This window comes from Loxodonta africana, chromosome 9, assembly GCF_030014295.1.
Source record: "Loxodonta africana isolate mLoxAfr1 chromosome 9, mLoxAfr1.hap2, whole genome shotgun sequence".
NCBI lineage: Eukaryota > Metazoa > Chordata > Mammalia > Proboscidea > Elephantidae > Loxodonta > Loxodonta africana.
The window spans coordinates 65,225,543-65,239,327 of record NC_087350.1 but is presented as its reverse complement, the minus strand read 5'-3'; the positions used below and the strand labels follow the sequence as shown (position 1 = coordinate 65,239,327).

The 13,785-nt window shown below is 41.7% G+C and overlaps 1 protein-coding gene across 5 annotated transcripts in view; it reads right to left on the bottom strand.

Annotated features, from left to right (window-relative positions):
* SUSD1 (sushi domain containing 1) overlaps positions 1-13,785 on the bottom strand; it is a 223,587-nt gene that overhangs the window by 196,374 nt on the left and 13,428 nt on the right. For all 5 annotated transcript variants that reach the window (XR_010323050.1, XR_010323052.1, XR_010323051.1 and 2 more), the window contains exon 3: positions 12,956-13,111. Coding sequence is in view for 2 of the 5 variants with exons in the window: in XM_064291611.1 (XP_064147681.1) it covers positions 12,956-13,111 (156 nt within the window). In the remaining 3 variants the exon portion in view is untranslated. The remainder of the gene's footprint in view (positions 1-12,955; positions 13,112-13,785) is intronic.

The following is a 13,785-nucleotide window of genomic DNA, read 5'->3' as shown; positions in this document are numbered from 1 at the left end:
ACTATTCCAATCAGTCTGTCACATGTAAGTTTACATACATCTTACTCCCTTCTCCCACTTGCTCTCCCCCTATTGAGTCAGCCCTTTCAGACTCTCGTTTCGTGCCAATTTTGCCATCTTCCCTCTCTCTCTATCTTCCCATCCCCCCTCCAGTCAAGAGTTGCCAACACAATCTCCAGTGTCCACCTGATTTAATTAGCTCCCTCTTTATCAGCGTCTCTCTCCCCCCCGCTGACCAGTCCTTTTCATGCCTGATGAGTTGTCTTCGGGGATGGTTCCTGTCCTGTGCCATCAGAAGTTCTGGGGAGCATTGTCTCTGGGATTCTTCTAGTCGCAGTCATACCATTAGGTATGGTCTTTTTATGAGAAATTGGGGTCTGTATCCCATTGGTCTCCTGCTCCCTCAGGAGTTGTCTGTTGTGCTCCCTGACAGGGCAGACATCGATTGTGGCCGGGCACCAACTAGTTCTTCTGGTCTCAGGATAATGTAGGTCTCTGGTTCATGTGGCCCTTTCTGTCTCTCGGGTTCTTAGTTGTCGTGTGACCTTGGTGTTCCTCCTTTGCCTTTGCTCCAGGTGGGTTGAGACCAAATGATGTATCTTAGATGGCCGCTTGTTGGCATTTAGGACCCCAGATGCCACAATTCAAAGTGGGATGCAGAATGTTTTCATAATAGAATTATTTTGCCCATTGACTTAGAAGTCCCCTCAAATCATGTTCCCCAGACCCCAGCCCCTGCTCCTCTGACCTTTGAAGCTTTCATTTTATCCCGGAAACCTCTTTGCTTTTAGTCCAGTCCAATCAGGCTGACCTTCCTTGTATTGAGTGTTGTCTTTCCCTTCGCCCAAAGCAGTTCTCATCTACTGATTGATCAATAAAAAACCCTCTCCCTCCCTCCCTCCCTCCCCCGTTCGTAACCACAAAAGTACGTGTTCTTCTCCGTTTTTTCTATTTCTCAAGATCTTATAATAGTGGTCTTATACAATATTTGTCCTTTTGCCTCTGACTCATTTCGCTCAGCATAATGCCTTCCAGATTCCTCCATGTTATGAAATGTTTCAGAGATTCGTCACTGTTCTTTATCGATGCGTAGTATTCCATTGTGTGAATATACCACAATTTATTTACCCATTCATCCGTTGACGGACATCTTGGTTGCTTCCAGCTTTTTGCTATTGTAAACAGAGCTGCAATAAACATGGGTGTGCATATATCTGTTTGTGTGAAGGCTCTTGTATCTCTAGGGTATATTCCGAGGAGTGGGATTTCTGGGTTGTATGGTAGTTCTATTTCTAACTGTTTAAGATAACGCCAGATAGATTTCCAAAGTGGTTGTACCATTTTACAATCCCACCAGCAGTGTATGAGAGTTCCAATCTCTCCACAGCCTCTCCAACATTTATTATTTTGTGTTTTTTGGATTAATGCCAGTCTAGTTGGTGTGAGATGGAATCTCATCATAGTTTTAATTTGCATTTCTCTAATGATCGGGAGCATTTTCTCATGTATCTGTTGGCTGCCTGAATATCTTCTTTAGTGAAATGTGTGTTCATATCCTTTGCCCACTTCTTCATTGGGTTGTTTGTCTTTTTGTGGTTGAGTTTTGACAGAATCATGTAGATTTTAGAGATCAGGCGCTGGTCGGAGATGTCATAGCTGAATATTCTTTCCCAGTCTGTAGGTGGTCTTTTTACTCTTTTGGTGAAGTCTTTAGATGAGCATAGGTGTTTGATTTTTAGGAGCTCCCAGTTATCTGGTTTCTCTTCATCATTTTTGGTAATGTTTTGTATTCTGTTTATGCCCTGTATTAGGGCTCCTAGGGTTGTCCCTATTTTTTCTTCCATGATCTTTATCGTTTTAGTCTTTATGTTTAGGTCTTTGATCCACTTGGAGTTAGTTTTTGTGCATGGTGTGAGGTATGGGTCCTGTTTCATTCTCTTGCAAATGGATATCCAGTTATGCCAGCACCATTTGTTAAAAAGACTATCATTTCCCCAATTGACTGACACTGGTCCTTTGTCAAATATCAGCTGCTCATACATGGATGGATTTATATCTGGGTTCTCAATTCTGTTCCATTGGTCTATGTGCCTGTTGTTGTACCAGTACCAGGCTGTTTTGACTACTGTAGCTGTATAATAGGTTCTGAAATAGGTAGAGTGAGGCCTCCCACTTTCTTCTTCTTTTTCAGTAATGCTTTGCTTATCCAGGGGTTCTTTCCCTTCCATATGAAATTCGTGATTTGTTTCTCTATCCCCTTAAAATATGACATTGGTATTTGGATTGGAAGTGCGTTATATGTATAGATGGCTTTTGGTAGAATAGACATTTCTACTGTGTTAAGTCTTCCTATCCATGAGCAGGGTATGTTTTTCCACTTAAGTATGTCCTTTTGAATTTCTTGTAGCAGAGTTTTATAGTTTTCTTTGTATAGGTCTTTTACATCCTTGGTAAGATTTATTCCTAAGTATTTTATCTTCTTGGGGGCTACTGTGAATGGTATTGATTTGGTTATTTCCTCTTCGGTGTTCTTTTTGTTGATGTAGAGGAATCCAAGTGATTTTTGTATGTTTATTTTATAACCTAAGACTCTTCCAAACTCTTCTATTAGTTTCAGTAGTTTTCTGGAGGATTCGTTAGGGTTTTCCATGTATACAATCATGTCATCTGCAAATAGTGATAGCTTTACTTCCTCCTTGCCAATCTGGATACCCTTTATTTCTTTGTCTAGCCTAATTGCCCTGGCTAGGACCAGTTTGTAAATTTTGAAAATCATATACAACCTGGTAGCCAACACCCAAAACAAGATATAGAACATTTCCATCACCCAAGAAGTTTCCTCATGTTTCTTTCTAGTCAGTCCCCAACTCCAACTGCAAGAAACTAATTTCTGATCTCCATCCCCATAAATTAGTTTCACCTGTACTTTATATGGAGCCCTAGTAGAGGTTAAGTACTTGGCTCCTAACTGAAAGGTTGGTGGTTCGAACCCCCCAGCCACTCTGCAGGAGAAAGATGTGGCAATCTGCTTCCATAAAGACTGCAGACTTGGAAACCCTATGGGGTAGTGCTACTCTGTCCTATAGGGTCCCTGTGAGTCGGAATCCACTCAATGGCAATGGGTTTGCTTTTGGCTTGGTAATTTATAAAAATAGAATCTTTCATTATATACCTTCTTTGTCTGGCTTCTTTTGTACAACATAATGTTCTCAAGATTCCTTCATGTTGTAAGTGTATCAATAGTCACTTCTTTTTTATTGCTGAGTAACATCTACTATATGAATGCATCACAATTTGTTTAACCACCCATTGAAGGACATTTGAGCTGTTTTGAGTTTGGGCTACTATAAACACTTGTGTTCAAGTCTTTGATGTACATACATTTTTTTCGAGTCGTATATTTTTGTTGAAATGAAAGGATCATAATGTGTTGTGAGTGAAGTAATTTTTGTCTTATCTTGCTATATGGAATTGGAGATAGAGAAATATCATATGTGGTGAAGTGAAACATCAGATGGTAACATAATATACACATGATATCAGTCTAATCTATATTTATAAATTTAAAATTATGATTGTGGTACATATGCATAGAGATATCTTGAAGGCAGTTCATCAAAATATTAACAGTTGTTGCCTCTGGGAAAATATTAGGTGATTTTTACTTTTTCCTGTATATTTTTCCATAATTGTTTGAATTTTCTACATGATTTGTATTTTTTTAATAAGGAGGGAGCTATATTTCTTATGGAAAAAAATATTGGCTTATTCTTCTGTTTCGTTTTGGGAAGATCATGGGTCAAGACAATCAGAATTATATGGCCCATTCCATTCCAGAGTTCCTTTCAAGGGTAATGGCTCTATTCATTTTGACACATAACTTTTGCTAAAATAGAAGGTGGATAAATGGAGAACCATGTTAGAGGTTATGCTCAGAGATGGACTGGTCATGAACAAAGAGCCTGAACACAAAGAGCTAAACATTTCCTTCACAATCTTGCCAATACTGATAGTTTGCTTCATAAAACCTGTTTTATTGATAGTTCAAAGATAAATTTGAACTCAGCTTCTGTCCCAGTTACTCCTCCCACTAAAATTGGTGGACTATAAAAGAACCCTGTGTACATATTATACTTTACTATACCCCAGTGGCACAACTAGTTAAGAGCTTGGTTGCTAACCAAAAGGTCAGCAGTTCGAGTCCACCAGCTGCTCCTTGGAAACCCTATAGGGAAGTTCTACTCTGTCCTATACTGTCGCTATGAGTCAGAATTGGCTCAGTGGCAATGGGTTTGGTTTTTGGGGGTTTTTTTTATACTTAGTAGCGCCTTGCGAGAACATGAGACATCCATATTCTGAGGCTTAAGCAAGTGATATGAGGCAAGAGTAAAGTGTGGGGGATGTTAAACTCCACGGAGAGCTAAAGCATTACCCAACACTCCCAAAGTGGAGCAATGGCGCCTTGGTCAAGGCCTCTGGCATTTGAGGAGATGAAGCTTTGGTAATCATCTTTTGATTTAGAATTTTTGGCAACTTTCTCCTCCCTAGGAGCTGGAGCAGTAACAGGACCTGAGGCCCTCACTCGCCACAGTTACAAACCTAAGCAGGAGTCAGGAGGGACTCCAAAGGGAAGACAGGCAAGGAGCCAATGGTTAGGAGCACTGCTCTGGACAGTGGGGAGTAATGTCCTGCCAGTGTGTTTTTCCATGGGTTTGTCTTTCCTTGCTTCTTCTTTCTTTCAGAGTGGTACAACAATGACTCCTTAAGAATAAAATCCAGCTAAAACAAATGATTAGAATTTCGGAGGCAAAGTTCAATTTGGAGAGAGCACTGGAAGAAACTTCACACAGCTACAAGCCAGTTAAGCAATATCCCCCTTAGAGTGAGCAGAAACTTAGTGGGTCTACACATTTGTGTCTTGGGCCAGACCAAGCTGCTCCAGGACCCCAAACAGCAGGGCAGCTGAGAAGCTTGTAGGCAAAGGCTCTCATGGAAAACAAGGCTCCTGACCTGGGAGAAAAACCAACAGACTAAATCTGGTCTTGGCAGGGGTAGGGTTTATGTCTAGCAATCAAAGCGTTTACCTCACCATTGGCACACCTATGGGCACAGATTTTTGGCAGGAGGTTTCAGGAATTGATAAAAGGCAAAGCATTCACTACCTCCAGGTTATGTTTTGCCTTTACCCTGTTGTTCAGCCAAGGTTGAGGTGCTGTCACACTTCCTCAGAAGAAATGAACTTATGCAAGAAATGAGCTTATGAAAGAAAAGATTGTTGCTCCATCAGAATCAAGATAGATTCCCAAGTCTCAAAGAATTCAAAGACTGAGAAAAAGTATTTTTCAGTTTTCAGGAGTTCCTATTAGCACTATGCCTATTTGGAGTCATGCTGGTGGGGAGATGACAGCACATCAGCCCCTGTTTCCAACATCAGTCTCATTTCTCTCTACTTACTCTCAGTCCACGCAAGTCAAACCACCCTAACACTGGAAGTGCCATGGAGCTTCTTCCCCTGAGTTGTGGCTCATGGCCAAGTTCCCATGATTCTCAGGAGTCATTCAAGGGGCACATCTGAGGGTCAGCACATTTGCAGGTTCTCTAGAATGCCTGGAATTACCCAACAGTAGAAGGGTTGCTATGAGTCAGAATCAACTCCACGGCAATGTGTTAGAATCTCTGCAACTCAATCCCCATCCATCATTGGTGACATCCATGGAGACCTTCCTGCACCAGCTCCTAAGCTTGACTTCAACTCTGCAAAGTACAACAAACACCTTGGCTCAGAATTCCTCAGAATTTAGTAACTAGGATTCACATTCTCTGGTTCCAGGCAAACACTGGATAACTGCTGATACTCCAAAACTTGCTAGCCTCTGCCCTCTGCGACTGGTGTTGCTCTGGCAACTGTGACCCTAAAAGAAACTCAAAGTCATTCAGAAAAGTTGTTCACCATTTTTTACAAAATGATAACTTGGAGACTGCAAAATGAAAAGTCAAGAAGAATGACTGCCAATGAGTGTTGTTGTCACTGTTAGTTGCCATCGAGTCTGCTCTGACTCACAGCGACCCCATGTACAACAGAAGGAATCTTGCTAGAACCTGCACCATCTTCACGATTGTTGGTATGTTTGAATCCATTGTTGCAGCCATGGTGTCAATCCATCTCATTGAGGGTTTCCCTCACCTTTCCTGGCCCTTTGCTTTACCAAACATGATGTCTTTCTTCAATAATTGGTTCCTCCTGATGATGAATCCAAAGTAAGTTGAAGTCTTGGACAATATTCTATAATCTATAGGGTTTTCATTAGCTGATTTTCAGAAATAGATCACCAGGCCTTTCTTCCTAGTCTGTCTTCATCTGGAAGCTCTGCTGAAACCTGTCCACCATGGGTGACCCTGCCGGTATTTGGAATACTGGTAGCATAGCTTCCAGCATCATAGGAACACGCAAGCCACCGCAGTATGACAAACTGACAGATGAGTGGTGGACAATGAATATAGAGCTTCTTTTAGGGGTGATGGGAATGTTCTAAAATTTGATAGTGGTGACGGTTGCACAATTTTGTGAATATACTAAAAATCAATTAAATTGTATGCTTTAAAAGGGTATATGTTATATTAATTATATCTCAATTTTAAAAAGGGGGGGAGGTCACAATATATGGCAAGAAATAGAATAAATAGAAACAGAGCCTAAATCGGGATTTTGCTCCAGGAAGACTGATCTTTATTAGACTGACACCTATTTGGCCATCGCATAAAATATTTACTTCTTCTTCCTAACTTTTTAAAAGTTTAATGCAGTCTTGGGAACTATACTGATATACAAAATTTTTTTCCTGGCAAACACCCATAGCCTTAAAAAATACAATTTCAGGTATCATGTCCCCCAGAAAGCTTTTCTGATCCCTTCCCCGCTTCTAAGATATGTGTTCCCCCTGGAATTCAGTAAGCACTCTTTGCTAACTTTTTTTTTTAATTGAACTTTAGATGAAGATTTACAGAACAAACTAGTTTCTCATCAAACAATTAGTACACACATTGTTGTATGACATTGGTTAATAACCCCATGACATGTCAACACTCTCCCTTCTCAACCCTGGGTTCCCTATTATGAGCTTTCCTGTTCCCTCCTGCCTTCCAGTCCCTGCCCCAGGGCTGGTGCACCCCTTTAGTCTTGTTTTGTTCCATGGCCTGTTCAGTCTTGGCCGAAGGGTGAACTTCAGGAGTGGCCTCATTAAACCTGAGCTGAAAGAGTGTTTCGGGGCCATACTCTCAGGGTTTCTCCAGTCTCTGTCAGGCCAGCAAATCTGGCCTTTCTTTTTGAGTTAGAATTTTGTTCTACATTTTTCTCCAGCTCTGTCCAGGACCCTCTATTGTGATCCCTGTCAGAGTAGTCGGTGGTGGTAGCCAGGGCACCATCTCGTTGTACTGGACTTAGTCTGGTGAAAGCCGTGGTAGATGTGGTCTATCAGTCCTTTGGACTAATCTTTCTCTTGTGTCTTTAGTTTTCTTCATTATTCCTTACTCCTGAAGGGGTAAGACCAGTGGAGTATTCTAGATGGCCGCTCACAGGCTTTTAAGACCCCAGATGCTACTCACCAAAGTAAAATGTAGAACATTTTCTTTATAAGCTCTGTTATGCTAATTGAGCTAGATGTTCCCTGAGACCATGGTCCCCACAGCCCTCAGCCCAACAATTCAGTCCCTCAGGGAGTTTGGATGTGTCTATGGAGCTACGATGGCCTTGCCTCATACAGGTTGTGCTTGCTTCCCCAGTATTGAGTACTGTCCTACCCTTAACCAAAGTTACTGCTTATCTATTAAATGCTTTTCCATCCCCACCCCTCCCCTCCCTTGTAACCATTAAATAGTGTTTCTTTTTGTATGTAAACCTTTTCATGAGTTTTTACAGTAGTGGTCTCATACAATATTTTCCTTTTGTGATTGACTTATTTCACTCAGCGTAGTGTCCTGTGCTGAGTTCCTTTTGTTTGTGGATTTCGTTTGTTTTTGTAGATTTTGTTTTTATTGAGACTTTATGATTTTCTTCTTTATTTTGATGAATAGGTTTGTTAACTTTCTTTGTAGTTACCTTGAAATTTACTCTATCTTCCTAGGTTTGAACCAGTGTATTATTACTTGGTATCGCCTTGCCTTCCTCTCCATTAGAGAGTTCTATACCTATACCATTTATCCCCTCTTTTATTGTTCTGACATTGTTGTCATTTACAGATTAATCTCTCTGGTTCCCTGTTGCAATTGTTTTGGTTTTGGATAGTCCTTGAGAGTTCATTTCCTAGGTTGGTATCTGGCTGGTCCAATCTTGCGTCCTAGATTCAGGCTGTGGTCTGATGTTGTTTGTTCTCAGACTAAAACCAAAAACCCGTTGCCATCGAGTCAATTCTGACTCACAGCAACCCTACAGGACAGGGTAGAACCACCCCACAGAGTTTCCAAGGAGCACCTGGTGGATTCGAACTGCCAACATTTTGGTTAGCAGCTGTAGCACTTAACCACCACACCACCAGAGTTTTCTCTCAGACTAAAAGGACTCCTTTAATAATTCTTGTAAATTTGGTTTGGTTTTTAAATATTCCCTTAATGTCTGTTTATCTGGAAATGTCCTAATTTCACCATCATATCTGAACAAAAGTTTTGCAGGATATATCATTGGTTGGCAATTTTTTTTCTTTAAAGTTTTATATACGTCATCCCATTGCCTTCTTGCCGGCATGGTTTCTGCCAAATAATCAGAGGTTTGTTTTATTGTTTCTCCTCTGAATGTGACTTTTTGTTTTTCTCGAGCTGTTCACAGGATTTTTTCTTTATCTTTGGTTTTAGCAAGTGTGACTATGATATGCCTTGGTGTTTTTCTTTTGGGGTCTATCCTATATGGTGTTCATTGAGCTTCTTGGATGGTCAGCTTTTCATCATTCATGATATTAGGGAAGTTTTCTGTCAGCAATTCTTCAATGATCCTGTCTGTGTTTTCCATTTTCTCTTCCTGTTCTGAAACTCCAATCACTCATAAATTTTTGCTTTTGATTGTATCCCACATAATTCTCAGGGCTTCTTCATTTTTCTTTGTTCTTTTTTCTGATTTTTCTTCAAACAAAGTTGTAGCCAAATGTTTGTCTTCAATTTTGCTGATTCTGTCTTCCATCATTTCAAGCCTGTTCTCCAGCCCTTCTATGACACTGTTCATTTCTCAAATCTTGCTGTTTATCTTTTGGATTTCTAATTGTTGTTTTTGTATGATTTCTAGGCATGTTGCTCCTGTATTACTTTCCTGAATCGTTCTATTTTTTTGCCTGTATTTTCCATGAATTTTTCTGCCTTTTCCAAAAATTTGTCTATTTTTTCCTCATTTTTGTCTCCTTTTTGCTTCAACTCTTGGATTGCTCTGAATATTAGAGATTTGCATTCCCTGTCAGGTAGTTCTAGTGCCTTTCTCCTACTGGAAAGTCATCAGGTGTTTTATTTTGGATACTTACTGGACCCATCCTGTCCTTGTTTTTATATGTTTTGGTATTGTCTGCTGTCTTCAGGACATTCAGCAATTATTTTCTTTGTTTCTTGACTGTAGATTTGTTTGTTTTGTCCTGCTTTTTTGTTTCATTTGGTTATTTATGTCTGCGGAGGCAGGCTGTGCGTTCTTTGTTGTTTGCTCATCTGTAGTCATGATGCTTTTCACCTCCTTGTCCAGTGGGCAGGGCCAGCCAATCAGCTATGGTGCAGCAGGGCAGGTCCAGCTGAAGGAGAGGGGCTGGGATGAGTTGTTTATGGCAAGTACTAGGGCTGACAGGGCAGGCCAGGAATCAGTGCTGGACAGGTTCCAGTAGGCCATGCCTGTGCTGCTCAGGGGTGTGATGTTCAGTGCATGGTGAAGGTAGGCAGGAAAGTGGGGGGAGGTTGTGATGTGTGGAGCTAATACAGGTGTGGGAGAGAGGAGAGAGAGGAGAGAAGAACATGAGCCAAAAACAAACAAGCAAAGAGGAAAAAAAAAAAAAAAGGAGTGCTAAGGGAGTTTGCGTTGGAGTGGAGAGATAAGAAACTGAGAGAGGGAGAAAAGAAAAAAGGAAAAAGAAAGAAAAAAAAACTAGACAAAAATTTGGAAAAAAAAAGCCCCCGGGAGTCCTGGAGTCCCACCTGGAGTCTGGGGAAGTGGCTCCCAGGCTGCAGTATAGCCTTGCTAGAGGGGGTATAGATGTCACACAGCACCAGGTATTTAGGAGACAGGAAAAGAAGGTAAGTGTAGAGAGATGAGAACTGAGAAATGAAGACAAACAGAAAGGAAAAAAAGAGAAAAGAAAGAAGAAGAAAAAAAAAAGAAATGCCCCCAGGGATCCTACCTACACAGCTGTGCAGATTGAGGGAGTTGCTCCTAAGCCATGCAGCGTAGGCCAGCTAGAAGGAGCTCCCAAATTGGGAAAAGAAAAAGAAAACAAACAAAACAGAACAGACCAAAACAAGGGGAAAAAAGCCCCAAGAATCCCACCTGCATGGTGTCAGGGGAGAGGTTCCCCAGTCTAGCGTGGCTTCACAGCCTTTCAAGAAGAAGCAAAGATGTAACACGGAGCCAGGTGTTCCAGAGAAAGGAGAGAGAGCAGGTAGGAGGCACAAAAGAAACCAAAAGAGATGGAAAGAACCAATACCAGCTCAGGGGCCCGGCCAGTGTGGGCAGGGTGAATCCAAACAGCCTACGGCCAAAGCAGTTGACTCTGTGCCAAGAGACTGCAGCTGGTGGGAAGCAGAGGAAGACGAAACAGGGTGGGGGGCGGGAGGGGGGAGTTGAAAGTGTATATCACTCATTACTGGGTGCTCTGTCTCCTGCTGGGAGCTTCATGAAGCTGCTTTCCCATATGGCTGTCCGCCAATCTGTGATGTGGATGGGGCAAATCCAAACAGCATGGACACTGCACTTCCCAGCAGCCGGCCAGGAAGCTCAGAGGTACAGCAGTGGGGAGAGAATGGGGGGTAGGAAAGCATGTATCACTGGCTACTGGGTGCCCTGTCTCCTGCTGGGAGTTCCACGAAGCTGCTTGCCCTGTCTGCCAATCCCCAGCTGGAGTCCAAGATGGCAGATCCATGCTGCTTTAGCTGCTGGGGCCCTCTGCACGTATCTCTCCATCCTCTGTCAGTTTCTTATTCCATTTGGTGCTTGGCTGAGTTCTCTATTTCTTCATTTGGCACTTAAGGTTCCAGGAATAACGTTTGTCTCTGTTTTACTTAGTTTTTCTGGTCTTTGCTGTGGAGGGACAGTGTGGTGCTTCTGTCTATGGTGCCACGTTGGCCAGAAATCCCATTTGCTAACATTTTATATTAAAATTAGCCATTTGCCTATCACCTCTCACTACCACAGCCTTGGCATGTAAGAAGTGTTCGAGAAATGTGTACTGAATAAACTGAACACTAGATCATCATCTTGCAAGGTTTTTGTTTTTTTTTTTCAAACTAGGTATCTTTTTTTAACTTACTTAATTTTATCCTGCAGTGTTGCACTTCTGCAACCACGTAGCAAGTAATTTGCTACCTAAAACAACACAATATCATAAATTCTTCTTTCTAAGGGAATGTGTTCATTCAAGCCAAGAATAAATCAAATGTACCCTTTGAGGAATTTTACCTTGGTACATGTCAAGAGGGAGAATGAATCAGAACATCACAACCTGTGGTTCTGGAAGGTAAGAAGAAAAACGTGTTCTCCTCTCCCTTTCTTTTCTCCGAAAACCTTTAGATATCATAAAGCTTTTAAACAGAGCCATGAAGTCTATGCATAACCATCTGAGTACCATGAATCTTTCCCTGCCTTTTCTCTTCACTACTGTTCAAAGATTTTCTTAGAAAACCAAAGAGCTATATTATCATGACAGACTGTGTAAATAAGAGTTCAGATAATAGAGAAGCCACTGAAAATGAGGAGAGGTTTACCTGCCTCTTGTGAAGGCCAGAGTCCCTGGGTGATACAGTTAACATGCTCGGCTGCTAACTGAAAGATTGGAGGTCTGAGTCTACCCAGAGGCACCTTGAAAGAAAGACCTGGCGATACACTTCCAAAAAATCAGCCACTGAAAACCCTGCGGAGCATAGTTCTACTCTGACACACATGGGGTCAACATGAGTCAGAATCAACTCGACATTAACTAGCTGTATTTGGTCAACATATGCCCAGAAATCTGACCAACAGAGCTAGTAAGGTCCAAGAAGTAATAGTCCTCACTCAGCTTCCTCCTGTAAGAACCAAGCCAAACCCTCAGTCAAGGACAGCACAACATCACAGTGCCCACCACATTGGCCCTTAGTGGACAGTGTGTTCCACTGGTGCACAGGGCTGGTGAGTATAAGAGTCACCCCAAGGATACCCCACCTGGGGCTACAGGAGCCTGCAGACGGCATGCCATCTCTGAGAGTCCCTCATCGTTCATTATAAAAATGTTCAAGCATGCAGACCCAGAAAAAGAATATTACAATGAACTCTCATATACCCATCCCTCAAGATTCAACAATTGTCCACATTTTGCCATACTTGTGTGTATGTATGTGTTTACATATATGAAACATTTTAAAGTACTTTACAGACATAATCACAGTTGGTACTTCATAACGATACCCCCAAATACTTCCACATGCATCTTTCAAACAAAAATATTACCCTTTATACTATAAAACTATTATCCTATCTAAAAAAAAATTTAACACTAAGTCCCTAATATTAACTAATTCTCAGCCCACGTCCAAATTTGCCTTAAATCTAAAAAAAAATTTAACACTAAGTCCCTAATATTAACTAATTCTCAGCCCACGTCCAAATTTGCCTTATGGTTATTCTTAAAGGAGAACCTGCCCTTAAATCACAGCCTATCCCAGCCCTGCCCTCCCCCTCCTTCCACCCTTAATGCTGTCCTGCCATCACCAAGTTTCCAACATAGCTCTGAGCCCACTTTTTGAGTACCTGTACAGAAGGTGCCATCATTGGGAATGAATGTCTTGTGGTTGTTCGTGGCTCGGTATCCTTCTAGGCAAATGCAATAGAAGCCTCCAGGTATGTTGTGGCAAGATGTGTGGTTCCCACAGACCACAGCAGCTCCAAACTGGCACTCATTTTTATCTGTTGATACATTGAGACAACACACAAAAAGGACTATAAATCCGTATCATGTTCAATAACCCAGACTGGTCCCTTACAATTTTCTTCTTCTGTGCTATGGACTCGGGAATCAATATTCCATGACAACAGCTTGCTGATATGTTTCCCCCAGGTTCTTTTCCTTTCACTACGCTTCCCACTCTAGAGGACATGGGCTGTCCTAGTCATGTGCCGGGTGAAAATGAAACCACAAGAGAAACACAATAACTCATTCTGAAAATCCATCTTATTTGAAGATTAGGAGACAGGGTTATTGTTGAACTTTCTCACACTTAAAAAGGTCTTGTCACAGGCATGGGGAAACAAAATCAGCAGAATCCCACTTTTCCAGCTCTCGCTTTTTCACGAGAGCCAGAGTAGGAGGTTCTCACATCAATGATAAACTGGAGAATTTGTTACTTCTGAGTTACCAGGAAACACAATGGGATTAGTGCTGAAGCCTCATCCGGGAAGCAGGGCTAATAGTGCGGCAGGAACAGCTCACGCTAATTGTCAGTGACCCATGTGAATAATGTCAGTTACCTAGTGAGGAGGGGATGGAACGTGGAATGTCTGACGAATCCACAGACGCCTGCCCCATTTCTTTTTAGTTAAATAACTTGAAATGTTAGAGATATAAAGTGAAAGTAATTCTC